The 14,393-nt window shown below is 46.3% G+C and overlaps 1 protein-coding gene across 1 annotated transcript; it reads right to left on the reverse strand.

Annotated features, from left to right (window-relative positions):
• Nucleotides 1-3,641: 3,641 nt before the first annotated feature.
• On the reverse strand, nt 3,642-4,637 carry LOC310705288 (olfactory receptor 52K1-like; the record flags this gene model as incomplete). Its single annotated transcript, XM_083499917.1, has 1 exon — nt 3,642-4,637. One exon carries the CDS (start codon nt 4,635-4,637, stop codon nt 3,642-3,644), a length of 996 nt encoding a protein of 331 aa, XP_083356043.1.
• Between the last annotated feature and the right edge of the window lie 9,756 nt (nt 4,638-14,393).

Below are 14,393 nucleotides of genomic sequence, written 5' to 3' on the forward strand. Positions count from 1 at the left end.
AGGATGCTTGGCCAGTGGAAGAAATGGCAAGAAGAAGAAGAAGAAGAAGAAGAAGAAGAAGAAGAAGAAGAAGAAGAAGAAGAAGAAGAAGAAGAAGAGTTATTTGGATTTGATATCCCGCTTTATCACTACCTGAAGGAGTCTCCGAGCGGCTAACATTCTCCTTTCCCTTCCTCCCCCACAACAAACACTCTGTGAGGTGAGTGGGGCTGAGAGACTTCAAAGAAGTGTGACTGGCCCAAGGTCACCCAGCAGCTGCATGTGGAGGAGCGGAGACGCAAACCCGGTTCCCCAGATTACGAGTCTACTGCTCTTCACCACTACACCACACTGGCTCTCAGCTGTCGAGAGCTTGGCATGCTGCTTCTACGGGCGACTCCCAGCGCTTTCTGAAAATGCAGGGAGAGGCCATAACCCAGGGGCAGCTGATGCTTGCTTGGTTACTTACTCCTGACATTTATAGTCCACTCTGTGGCCAAAAGGGGTCATGGAATCATAGAAGTCCCTATTTCCACCAGATGGAGAGGTATGTCAGGGCAGCCGGCACTTTGATGCAACAGCCACGTGGCATCCATTAAGAGGGACCGCTGCCTAATCGAGTGTTTCTGCCCACTCCCCAGCCTGGTGCCAACGCCATGCAGCCCACAGTGTTTGCGCAACACACAAGTTACGACAGCCGTCCGTGCACTGAGTCCCACGTGCCGAGTTACTAGCAGAGCAGGTTGGGTTTGCAAGAGCCAAGAGATCCAGAAACTTAATCGTAGACCTGTAAGGGACTCCAGGGGTCATCTAGTCCAGCCCCCTGCAATGCAAGAATCTCAGCTAAAGCATCCCTAGCAGATGGCCATCCAACCTCTGTTTAAAAACCTCTGAGGAAGGAGAGTCCACAATTTCTCGAGGAAGACCATTCCACTGTCAAATGGCTCTTTGTGGCTGCTTATGACATGGAGACCGCCATAAACAGATTTGCCCTCTGTTGCAGACCCCCCCCCCCAATCATTCAGTTTGTACAAACACAACACACACACACGACATATGCGACATTTCTGTTATAAATTCATAGTAAATCAACCGTACATCGGATTTACACCGGTCCACATTTATTTTGCTCCATGAAGGAAGGACTATTAAAGGGGGACGGTTTGATACAGGATGGCCATAATCCCTTAAGCGTACCAACACATACTCAGGAGCCCTACCCAGTTGGCATGACAAGCTGGGTGGTCCCAGACAGAAGACCATCAAAGTCACAAAGGACTTGCATATGGGAGTGGATTCAACACGGACTGGAACAAAGGACAATGATCAGATCTTCCCTCTGGGGGCAGGAAACTGCCAACTCCCCTCTGTCACCTGGAAGTGACTCATGGGGAGGGGGAAAGGAGGAACCAGCCAGGTGACAGGACATTCAGGTTACTGTCACAACTCCTCCCTCAACCCCTCCTTTTTGTGATGTGTCAATGATGTCATGATGTAGTTGTGATGTAGTTCTAGGGGTGTAGCTTGGGGGATTAGTAGCTCATAAAAGTTGGGGTCTTTTTTGTTCTGGGCTTCCATCTTGTTCCACCTGGTGGCAGGTGGGAGTCCTGTTGCCATAGTATTCAATAAAGACCAAGCCAACTGGCTGCTGTTTTGCTCTGGTATTCCTGGCTGGTGGGAAATCAGCCCTCAGTCTTGATGAGCAACATGTGGATATTTTCACCCCCTCCCATTGCGAGAATCTCCTGACTTGATGTTTTCAGAAAGGAGGAGGCGGAAACTGCTCTTTGCTTCTTCCGCTCCTGCCTGACTCTGTGGGAGTCTGTGTGTTATCTCTGTATTGATTAGATGGCTGAATGAGAGCTGTAACACTCATGCAGTCCAGTTACCTCTTTTAGTTTTTAGTAGCTTTTAGAAAATAAAGACGTTATGCTTCACAACAATCTTCTGTGTTGTTCATGCTCTGCTGAATTTGGTGCTCACAATGGACAGTTGCGGGTCCAGTGCATGTAGACCTGCTTTCCAGGAGTGGAAGGTCTCTGGAAGTGCTCCTCAGTCGCCTAGCCCAGTTGGGGCAGAAGAAGTTATTGAGCCCAGTCGTTGGCACCGGCTCAAAGGCGTACTGACACAACACACGATCTAGGCAGATTACTTATTTGCCCATCCTTAAGCTGTGTGAGCTCCCGTTGCACGGTCCCAGCTCCTGCCAATCTAGCAGTTCGAAAGCATGCCAGAAAGTGCAAGTAGATAAACAGGTATCTGGGAGCATGCTTGTTTTCTCCTGCTCTGCAGGGTAGGACTCGGACCCCTGGCTTCAAGTTCCAAAAAAGGAGATTCCGGCTAAACAACAGGGAAAACATTCTGACAGTGTTTGAGAGTGGAACAGACTCCCTCGGGAGGTTATGGACTCTCCCCCCTTGGAGGTTTTGAAGCAGAGGTTGAATGGTCCTCTGCCATGCATGCTTTAGCTGAGATTCCTGCATTTCAAGGGGATGGACGTCACTAGAGGACCCTTGGGTCCCTTCCAACTCTACAGTTCTATGATTCTATATCCCAGTTTCATCACCGAGATAATCCAGAGGAGCATAGTAAATTGTCCCCCGTGGTGCAGGTGACCCAAACTGGCCTCAACCAGAATTTGGGCATCTAGTGTCCCTGCTCCCATACGGTGGGAAATGTTTCCAGGAGAGATTCAGGAGGCAACCTCACTCCCCTTTAAAATTAAACTAAATGAATAAAACACTCTGAGACGCAGTGCCAAATCTCATTTAGTATTTTTTGCTGGCAATTTAAGTTATTTTTCAGTGGAAAACAGGTTTGTGGTTTTTTTACATATTATATTTAGGACAGTTTACAAGTCAACATATGTAGCATAACCTTTATCATTTATACAGTGATGAAGATAATATAAAATAATACCAATACCATAATGCAACAGTGCATGTTCTCTGGGAATTTATGATTCCAAAACATAATAAAAAATGACTATTATTCAATAGATGATGTTTGCTGATTATTTTTTCTTTCCTGTGATAGTAGGAAATGTTACTACATTCCAGATTCTTTCAAACAAAAGACTGAAGTTGCTGTGCCCCTGTGAGAGCTATTTTTGCTGCAAACAGTACAGTATTAATTTATCAAATGTATAACAAACTAACAAAATATTCCAACAATTTTAAGAAAGAAAGAAGGAACGAGGGGGGAGGGGAGAGACCCAAACAAACTCTGTCATGTAAATTCATCATCTTCACATTTGGCTTTCTGGCTCCTCTTGAAGAATGAGAACGGTCAGGCTGAGCTGGGAGAAGCCCTTCATCTCCCAGATGTCCTCTGACCCTAATGGCAGACAGGGTGAGACCTTCAGAGGAATGTTTGGAAGAATCCTTCCACGGCCTTTCAAGAAAGACCCAAGCAGTAGACTTCTGTCATTTGTTCCCTGTGCCATATGAACACCCTTGAAATCATCTCGGGTGGCTTCCTGTTTGCATGGCTCCAGACCAGCCTGGGCCAACCTGCTGCAGCCCTCCATATCTTTTTGTACAATAGCCCCCATCATGCTGACTGTGGCTGATGGGAGTTGTAGTCAAAAACAGCTTCAGGGTACCAGGTGTGCAACGTCTGCTCTAGGTGGTTCTGCTAAATCTGGCACACAGACAGATCGGTCACTTGGTTCTGCTGCTAGCCACTGCTTTCCCTGGGACCAAATGAGCCCATTTCCTCCTGAGCAGCTTCCAAAGACTGTCCTGGATCTCCTTAGTCCTCATGCCATAAATGATGGGGTTGAGGATCCAGGGAAGAAACAGGTATATTGCGCTGAGCAGATTGTGGACATCCTGGCTGGCTGACCTAGCTAAGCGGAAGACAAGAGAGGAGACAAGGCTGCAAGAGTAGACCGTAAGGATGACCATGAGGTGGGTGCCACAGGTGTGGAAGGCCTTGTGTCGGGTGTGGCCAGAGCTCATCTGCATGGACACCTGGAGGATGCAGCCGTAAGAACCCAGGAGAAAGCCAAAATCAAAGATGGCGGTGATGGTTCTTGCTGCCAGGCCTAGAACCTTGTTCCTGGAGATGTCACCACAGGACAACTTCATGAGGGCCATGTGCTCACAGGCAAAATGCCCAATGATGTTGGACCGGCAAAACCTCACCTGGGAGGCCAGGATTACCACTGGGCCCACTACAGCCAGACTCCGGGCAAGAGCGACCAGTGTCAATATCACCAGGAGCTTCTTCGTCATGATGTCTGTGTAGTGCAGAGGGCGGCAAATGGCCACATACCTGTCCAAAGCCATCAGGAGGAGAACATTGCAGTCCAACATGAGGACAAAGTAGATGAAGAACATCTGGACCAGGCACTCCGTCAGGGAGATGTGGCTGACTCCGAGAAGGAAGCTGAGGAGCATCTTGGGAAGGATGATTGTGGAGCCACAGAGGTTGACTGCGAAGAGCAAAGCAATCAGGACATACATGGGTGAATGGAGACTGTGATCTGTCCTCACAGTGTGGATCAGGATGGAGTTCCCTGCAACAATCATGAAGTAAAGACAGAAGAAAGGGATGGCGAGGAGATATCTGGACTCTTGGAGGCCGGGGAAGGGGAGCAAAAGGAATTCTGTGTAGGAGACGTTGGCTGTTCCGTTCTGATCCCCTCCAGCCATCTTGGCGATGATTGGAGATAACAATCCTTAGATCTGAAAAGAGGGAAGAGAGGAACATTTCACTCGTTATTTTACAATCTGTGGGTAGTATGGCAGCAGTGACCATTCCTGGACTGGGAGAGCTTCACCACAGTAGTTCAAACACAGGCAACTTTAAGGCTGGATCAGTGCAACAGATTCTATATGGAGCTCCCCTTGTGCTCGATTCAGAAGGTGCAGTTTGTGCAGAATGCTGCGGCACAATTGCTTACAGAGTGAGACCCTGTCACCTTTTAGCACCTCTGCTCAGAGATCTACACTGGCTGCCAACTGGTTACAAGACCAAGTTCCAGGTGTTACTATCAGTACTTAAAGACCTTTCCAGTTTAGGACCCGTTTGCTTCTGGATTTGCCTTACCGCGTAGGAATCTACTTACTACCTCTTCTGCAGCCCCTTTGCCTTTTGAGTATTTTTTAAAGATCTGTCTTTTGTTAATCATTTTACTGCTTTTTTTGGTAACCTGCTTAGAGGTTTTACTATAGTCAAGCAGTTTGTTAATGTTGTGAAAGGAATAAGGGGGGGGGGGAAATATTTCATCCGTTAGGAGCACACGAAGTTGCTTGGTCCCTCTACCTCAATATTGCCCACACTGACTCAGGGGCGAACGAAGTCTAACCGATATCCAGGACAGTGCAAACCGCTGGCTGCACACGTGTTGCGCCGCTACGTACAATGCATGTGTGGTGTCACTATATAGGGCACATGTGTGGCATTGCTACGTACAGCGCATGCGTGCGACACCACACATGTGTTGTACATAGAGGTTTGCCGCCGGTGCCACCAGAACACCATACAGACGGTGGTGGGATCCTCTGATCGTGGCTGCAGCCGTGAATGGAGGATCCTCCATAAGCGACTGCGGCATATAGAAATAAAAGACACTAGAAATAAAAGGCAAGATGGCACCACAATGAAAGGGAAGGGATGGTATCTTGCGGGTAAAAGGGATCATTCCCAAGCAGCAAAAAAAGGAGAGAGGTAGGCTTGAACTCAGGATCAGTCCCCATCTGTAAAAAGGGAGCAGCAGCCTGAGCCAGTTCCAGACAGTTGCAATTTTCAAGTGGGGTTTATAATAATAATAATAATAATTTATTATTTATACCCCACCCATCTGGCTGGGTTTCCCCAGCCACTCTGGGCGGCTTCCAAAAGAATATTAAAATACTATGATACATCAAACATTAAAAGCTTCCCTAAACAGGGCTGCCTTCAGCCTTAAATACTGGCAAATTCAGGTTGTGTAGTTAAAGGTGGTTCGGCTCTCTTGTGCAACAAACCCAGCTCCCCGCAAAATAACCAGACTTTTTGTGGTGAGGAGAGTGACAGGAACATGCCTTGGAGAGAGAGAGGCGGGCGGGAGGCAGGTAGCAATTGCTTGTAAGGACCAAAGATGCTATATGTCTTTGCTAACACCAGTTCTGCTTATCACCAGATGCAGTTTGACACACATATTTCCCCCCATCTTGTGTAGGCATACTACATTATATTGTTCTGCCCACCCAAACCTCCTTGAGCCGCAAGTGAGATTCTGGGGGTTCCAGGCACTCACTCAGGGGTTGTGTTTCCTTTGGGGAACAAGCATAGCAGAACCTGATATGTGGCTTATTCACACAAATATACAGCCTATACCTATATGGAGAAAATGCAGAGCACTCACATTCCAAGAGCGTCCTGTTCCTCCCATGGCTGCAACCTCAGACGCCAAGAGACCCCAAACATCATGTCTGACTCTCTCTGCAGCATAAAACTGCCGGCCTCATGCTCTGCTCCCTCCTGCCCACCCACCTTGCAAAAGTGGACTCCCCCCCCCCCCCCCGTTCACTTGCCTCCTTGCCCACTGCAGTCCTGTCCCTCCCTCCTGAAATTCTGGCCTTTTCTCTCTGCTATCTCTCCGCTCAAGGAGGGGCTAGAGCGTGTGACTCTTAATCTCAGGGTTGTGGCTGTGAGTCCCAGGCTGGGCAAGACGTCTGCATTGCAGGGGATGGAATTAGATGGTCCTTGTGGTCAATTCTATGATTCCATTGAAGTGTGGAAAAAATAGACTCTTAAAACACTTAAGAAGTCAACCCAGGAGGCAGATAGCCATTGACAGGAAGGAAGTGGTACAACATCCCTAGGCAAGCTCGCTTCCCTCCCCTCTTTTTCTCCACAACTGTCCTCCTTACATCTTCCTCCAGATTCTCCCCTAAATCCACATCAGATCAGCTCTTCTTGAAAGAGGGTGCCCAGAATAGAATGTGGGCTTTCCAGACTCTGTCCAGCTTTGAGCCTCGTAAGTCTTGCATAAGGCAACCTGGATAATGTTGCACCTAAAATAGCAGCCCAGCATCCTAGTTTGACTCAGCCACGTTCCTTACCTTGTCCTCTTTCATTTCAGCATCCTCCTTTAGGGACAGATGCTGCAGTTTTACCTACCTTGATGTGCTGAGAAGCATCCAAGGGCCCAGCAGGGTCTGAAGGATGCTGTTGAGCCCGACAGGATTAAGTAAGCTCAGCTCTGTTCTCAGAGGAGTCCCTGGCAAGATGGTCCCGTCTTGGGAGCCATAATTGATGGAGTCCATTTTTGGTCTCCAGTTGGGAATTGGCACAGCTCTATCACTCTTGGGTGGGAGAGGATGGTCAGGTCATAGATCTGGCATCATGGACCATTTGTAAAGGTAAAGGTAAAGGGACCCCTGACCATTAGGTCCAGTTGTGGCCAACTCCGGGGTTGGGGCACTCATCTCACTTTATTGGCCAAAGGAGCCAGCGTACAGCTTCCAGGTCATGTGGCCAGCAAGACTAAGCCGCTTCTGGTGAACCAGAGCAGCGCACGGAAACGCCGTTTCCCTTCCCGCCGGAGCGGTACCTATTTATCTACTTGCACTTTGAGGTGCTTTCAAACTGCTAGGTTGGCAGGAGCAGGGACCAAGCAACGGGAGCTCACCCCATTGCGGGGATTCGAACCGCAGACCTTCTGATCAGCAAGTCCTAGGCTCTGTGGTTTAACCCACAGCGCCACCATTTGTAGCTCAATCCAAATATGCCCGCCAGTTGTCCAGGCACTACAAATGAAGAAGACACACAAAATTCTACCTCATGCCCTTAGAGCCAAGTTATTCTTGAAGTGGGAATCTTCCTCATGTAGCCAAACCTGCTAGGAGTCATTCTGCAAAGAAACAGAAAAGATGATTATAACTTTAAGAACTGTTTCTGTGAGTTCTGTGAGTGGTTTTCTAGGCTGATTAGGTACAGCTGGTGATGACTACAAAAGGAGGAGAAGTTGCAGTTTGAATTTGCCTGCAGAGAGAGAACACCCACATGCTTTGTGCTTGTTGTTTTTGTATAGCTGTAATAAAAACTTTGTTTGAGTGATTTACACCGGTCTCATGGTCTCGTGGTTCTGTCGTCTGCCACCAGAAGAAAGACCCCCTCTAACAGGTTATGGGCCCAGTTCTGAGTGGGCAGAGACAGAGCGTGGAAAAGAACCCAGAGACTGGAAGCGACTCAGGGTTTCTCAAGCAGCTGGCTGTGTGAAAGCATCGGCAGTGAGTGTCTGTTTGAGACCTGGAGCTGAACAATTCTTCAATCCATGTGTGAGTAAAGACTGAGTGGAAAGCTGAAAGCTGGGTGGAGCCATGGCTGGACTTGGAGCTGGAGCTCAAGGGGAAGCTTCAGTAGAGAAACTGGGAGAATCCAATTATATGTCATGGAGTTTACAAATGCAGGCATTTTTAAAGAAAGAACAATGTTGGACTGTTATTGTTAACCCTCCTGTAAAAGATGAGGATGAAGAAGTAGATGACACAGACCAAAGACTGGAGGACAAAGCATATGCCAATCTAATTTTGAGTTTAGAGAAGTCTCAATTATCTCATGTGCGAGACCTTGAAGCAGAAAGTGAGATTTGGAAAGCACTGAGAGCGATACACATTAGAGATACTGCTGGCAGCAAAATTACTCTACTCTACAGAGCCAGACTAAGTGAGGGTGAATGTGTTTCAACACACCTTCAAAGAATGCATGATTTATTTTCACAGTTAAATGAACTTGGGGAACATTTTTCTGAACAGAGAAAGGTTTATATTGTGCTGTCTTAACTTCCTGAGTCATGGGATAATTTAGTGATGACGCTGGAGGCAATTCCAGAAAGCCAATTAACGATGCATTTCTTAACTGGGCGTTTGCTTGATGAGGAGGAAAGACGCCATGAGAGAAAGGCGACAACACCTCACTGTAACTTTGGAAATGGGAGATGGTCCAGTAAAAGATATGCAACTGATGAGTGGCGGCAACATAAAGAGGTCGTTGACCACGCAGAGGAAGCAGCTTTCACAGTCAGAAAATGCTATTGTTGTGGGTCAACCAAGCATTTAGTATGACAGTGCACTGTATCTGTGGGACAGTTTGCTGGGAAGCGAGGAGACAGGAAGAGTCGAATCTAGTATGTTTCTGCAGCAGTTTGAGGCACCAGTCATGACGTTGGACAGAACTGGATTTTAGACTCAGCATTTTAGACTCAAACATTTTTAAGTCTGCACAAACCCTTGTAGAAAAGCAACCTTGTAAATCTATAAATGTAGTACTAGCTGATGGAACAGTGCATGTGTCAGCTGGAAAGGATATTGTGTGAATACTGACTGTTTATTTTTTATTTTTTATAAAATAAAAGTGCTCTGATGGTGTTTACTGCTTGGCAGGGGGTTGGACTCAATGGCCCTTGTGGTCTCTTCCAACTCTATGATTCTATGATGGCAACCCAGCCCAAAACTCCAGACAAGCTGGGCGAGGGGGCGTATAAAGATGTTAAAAAGCATCGGGGAAGTTTTGGGGTGGAAGCAATTCTCTGTGCTAATTACATACAGAACAGATTGTTTCATTCTACCATAAACAATACCCCTCATTTTTTTGCTTTATGGGGAAAAAACCTGTTTTGGACCATGTTAAAACTTTTGGTTGTTGGGCTTGGGTTCACATCCCAAAAGGATAGAGAAGGAAAGGAGATCCCAAGGCAAAGAGACTTAGATTTGTTGGTTATCAAAGTTGGTCGAAGGGGTACCGTCTAACAAAACCACACATCCCCATCCACACAAGAGGGAGTCACCAGGTTTGGGGGAATCCCAAGGTTTGTGGAGGTACAAATGAATCCCATTAAAAACCTAACGGGGTTATGATGAGGACTGGATGTCCTCACTGCCCACTGCAGAATATACTGACCTCTCACTTCTTAGGCTGGACAGGTGGGTCTGAGACCCTCAAAATAAAATCTGAACAAAATTGGTGAAGCAGCAAAGAGTTTATTGGTTACATAGACATCCTTGCAAGCACGGGTGTCCAAAAGTAGGCACACACAAACTTTGCAAAACACAAGCTACATGCAGTGCAAGTTCTTTCCCCTGTTTCCCCATTGGCTGGGCGTGCGCAGGGTTTACAGACTATCAGAACTGCCTAATTAAAATACTAAAATCCCCGCCCCTGTTGACATCTGCCCTCACCCTGAATTCCACCACCCACCCCTCATATTTACCATTGTCCTAATTTGGTCAATGCCTCTATGCCTTTGTCTGTTGATGTAAGCCATGCTCTAAATACCAGTTGTTCCAGTTACAAGTGCAAGCGAGTTCTATGTCTTTTGAAGCCAAGAGGACATAGCCACATCCTTTAAAAAAATATATATATATAATTTTTATTTATTTTCCATTTAATGTTATACATTCACACCGTCATTATCTACTATACCGCCCTTGCTTTTTAGAGCCTATTGACTTCCTTCCCTCCTGCCTCATAGTCTTCGAAATTAACCTTTATATCATTGCAATTTATACATTTTCCAATTCTAATTAGACTTATTACAGAATGTCTCAAGATTTAAATAAATATAAAAAGGAAGAAAGTTTCTCATTACAAATCTTCTGACAACCCTGCTAGTGGTGTTAATTGCTTACAAGGATCTTTCAAATATCGTATAAATTTACTCCAATCCTTTTGGAATACTTGATCATGCTGGTTTCGGATTTTTCCCGTCGGCTTTGCCAGTTCTGCAAAGTCCATCATCTTCATCTGCCACTCTTCTTTCATTGGTACTTCTGGCTGTTTCCATATTTGGTCCATCTCAAATCTGTTACCCATATGACCTGGTAGCACCTCTTGCCCAATACTTCCCTGGCCATCTTTCAGAAGAAGTGTGCTGGTGGCAGTGGCGGATGTTGGCCTTTCAAATTTCAGCATAGCCCTGTGTGATGCCAAAATTCTCTGCCCCCCCCCCCACCTCTTGCCTTCCATTCTAATAGTTGTGGTGCCCCCTTTTGGCTTGGCATCCAGTGTGGGTGAACTGGTTGCTCTCTTCTAAATCTGCCTCCACTGGTGGTGACTGACTGGGAAAGAGATCATAGAATCATAGAATCATAGAATCATAGAATCCTAGAGTTGGAAGAGACCACAAGGGCCATCGAGTCCAACCCCCTGCCAAGCAGGAAACACCATCAGAGCACTCCTGACATATGGTTGTCAAGCCTCTGCTTAAAGACCTCCAAAGTAGGAGACTCCACCACACTCCTTGGCAGCAAATTCCACTGTCAAACAGCTCTTACTGTCAGGAAGTTCTTCCGAATGTTTAGGTGGAATCTTCTTTCTTGTAGTTTGGATCCATTGCTCCGTGTCCGCTTCTCTGGAGCAGCAGAAAACAACCTTTCTCCCTCCTCTATGTGACACCCTTTTATATATTTGAACATGGCTATCATATCACCCCTTAACCTCCTCTTCTCCAGATCTTGGGCTTGTGGCTGACAGCTCAGTGAATATGCTGGCTTGCTTTGTAGCACATTTGACGCAAAGGCAAAGATGTCAGAAATCACAGGATCTGGACAAGAGAGTGTTGCTGTGCCCCCCTCAGAGGCCTGCTGCAACAACTTTGAAAGGCACTTTCGGGACAAAATTGTTCAGATTCAGGTGACATAGTCAGAGCAAATCCAGTGGGGACATCCAGGGCACAGTCTGAGCCACCTACAATGGATCATTATCCTTATTAGTTGGAAACACATTTCCTTCCCTTTTGAAAATAGTCTAAATAAAGAAGACAGTTTTTAATATTGGTAGTCCTTGCTTGGTGCTTTGAGATTTGTCAGCCAAAGAGCCACTTAATTGTCCCAGGTCCCAGTTGGGGCGGGAGATCCCTCAAGGTCTCTGAAATATGCAGCATAAATACCTCACCGAGAGGCCGAAGCCAACATTTGCTTAGGAGGGGGCATTGCTGCCTTGGTAAGCTGAATGTGCCACCATTCCTAAGGAGGTAGCATTTTGGGCTGTTGTGCCAAGTCAGTGTTCCACAGAGCAAGGCATGCGGCGAGTTGTCCCCTTTGCAATGGTGCAGCGAGCTGGGGTTATTTCTGACTGTGGAATCTTCCATGCAGTTCTGAGTATGCTGTTGCCACTGCAAAATGCTACCCAGCGCAGCTAACAAGGCTCGCCTTGCTCCTTGCTCTGGGTTCCCTAACATTTCTTTGGAAAACGCCGACTGTCATGCCCCGAGAAAGGTAAGTGCTAAAGGAAGCAGAGGCTGTATTTCCTGACAGGAGGGGAAAGACTGGTGGCCTGGCTAGCAGGAGATAACTGTACCGTGTTGAGGATTTCCAGGAGAGGACAGAGAGGAGTGGAAGAACATTTGGACGCTGGTGGAGAAGAAAGCATGGTGTATACAGCATGCCTGGATAGATCAGTTGGTTAGAGTGTGGTGCTGATAATGACAAGGTTGCAGGTTCATTCCCCGTATAGCACAACTGCACATCCCTGCACCGCAGGCGTTTGGATTCCTCAGGGTCCCTTCCAACTCTATGATTCTATGATTCTATGATCATTTAGGCCAGTCTTTCTCAACCTTGGGATTCTTCCAACTCTCCAATTCCTTGATTCTATGTAGCCACCCACCTGATTTGACAGTTTTTACAATGCAGCTTACTGAACATACCAAAATATTCACTGAGAAGAGAAATACATTTAAATAAGCATTAATATATGCATATAAATACATAGTTTGAGATGGAGTTTTGAAAAATAAACAGATCTTTATTGTATTTATTACATTTATATACCAATGTGAGATTTATATACCAATATATATATGGTATATAACATATAATATATATATATAATATATATGGTATATAACATTTATATACCAATGAGAGCCAATGTGGTGTAATGGTTAAGAGCGTTGGACTCGTAATCTGGGGAACCGGGTTCGCGTCTCCGCTCCTCCACATGCAGCTACTGGGTGACCTTGGGCCAGTCACACTTCTCTGAAGTCTCTCAGCCTCACTCACCTCGCAGAGTGTTTGTTGTGGGGGAGGAAGGGAAAGGGGAATGTTAGCCGCTTTGAGACTCCTTAGGGTAGTGATAAAGCGGGATATCAAATCCAAACTCTTCTACCACTTTTATCTTCCAAGGATCTCGAAGCGGCTTCCATGGTCCTTCCCCCCTCCCCCCATTTCATCCTCACAACAACCCTATGAGGTAGGTTAGGCGAAGAGGTGGGGCTTGACCCAAGTGAGCTTCATGACCGAGTGGGGATGAACGTGGAAGTGAAATGGAATCATGGGTAAAAACATGTGAAAGTGTCAAAGATGGACTGAGATACTCAGGTCTGCCAATTCTAACCTGGAGATTTTCCTAGAGGAAGAGACTGTATGAAGCAGACTCCCAGGTGTTCTCCGAAAGAGCAGACTTGGGTGTCCAAAACACCTGAGGGCTGATCGCTTACCCCAAGGTGGAGAGATCCAAAACCAGTGACCTTACCACAACTGCTTCGTTTATTCACTCAGGTAGTTCTTCTTTCTGCTTCTAACAGCCACCCACTCTAGAGAGGTGACTCCACCCTTCCCATGTAACTGAGGTCCAGCAGTCAGCCAAGTTTGGCCCTTGGTGTATAGAATTTTCCAGTATCAGAAAAAGAAGGGATAACAACCGTTAAGAGATCCACTCACATAACGGGACCTTCACTTCCCCTCTTCATAGAATTGTGGAGTTGGAAGGGATGCCAATCGTCATCTCGCCCAACCTCCTACAATGGAGAAATCTCAGCTAAAGTATCCATGACAAATGGCCACCCAACCTCTGCTTTAAAACCTTCAAGGAAAGAGAGTCCACAACCTTCAGAGGGAGACCCTTCTCCTGTTGAACAACTCTTAAATGCAGGAAGTTCTTCCTCATGTTTAGTTGGTATCTATTTTCTTGTAACTTGAATCCATTCGTTTGAGTCCTCCACTCTGGAGCAGGAGAAAACAAGTTTGCTCCATCTTCCATGTGACAGCTTTTTGGATATTTGAAGATGGCTTCTCTCAATATCCCCTAGAAACCTGCTCCACAGGGTCCCCCAACCCTCTGGAGTGTGGGAATGTTCTGGGGTGCAGGAGAGGATATATTGACTAATTATATCCTTATCCAACTTGTCCTAACAAGTTCCCAAAATATCAGCAGAGTTTATATACATTCCCCTTTAAGTACGCAACGGTAACGTGTGCACAGGTTCGCTAGAACCTCTATAATAATTACTCTGGTAATTTCCCCTTTGTTCCCTCTTAAAATACAAGACACAACACAGTCTTTATAAAAGTATAAAGAGTTTACTCACGATCTGTTCACAGTATGATCCCAGACGGCAGACAGGCTTAAAAAGGTAAAATACACTTAGAATCTATCTTATAGGAAGATAGGCCTCTCCTCTCTTGGCTGAGAGCCAAGAG

This window comes from Podarcis liolepis, assembly GCF_965112155.1.
Source record: "Podarcis liolepis genome assembly, chromosome: 4".
In the NCBI taxonomy this organism is placed as follows: domain Eukaryota; kingdom Metazoa; phylum Chordata; class Lepidosauria; order Squamata; family Lacertidae; genus Podarcis; species Podarcis liolepis.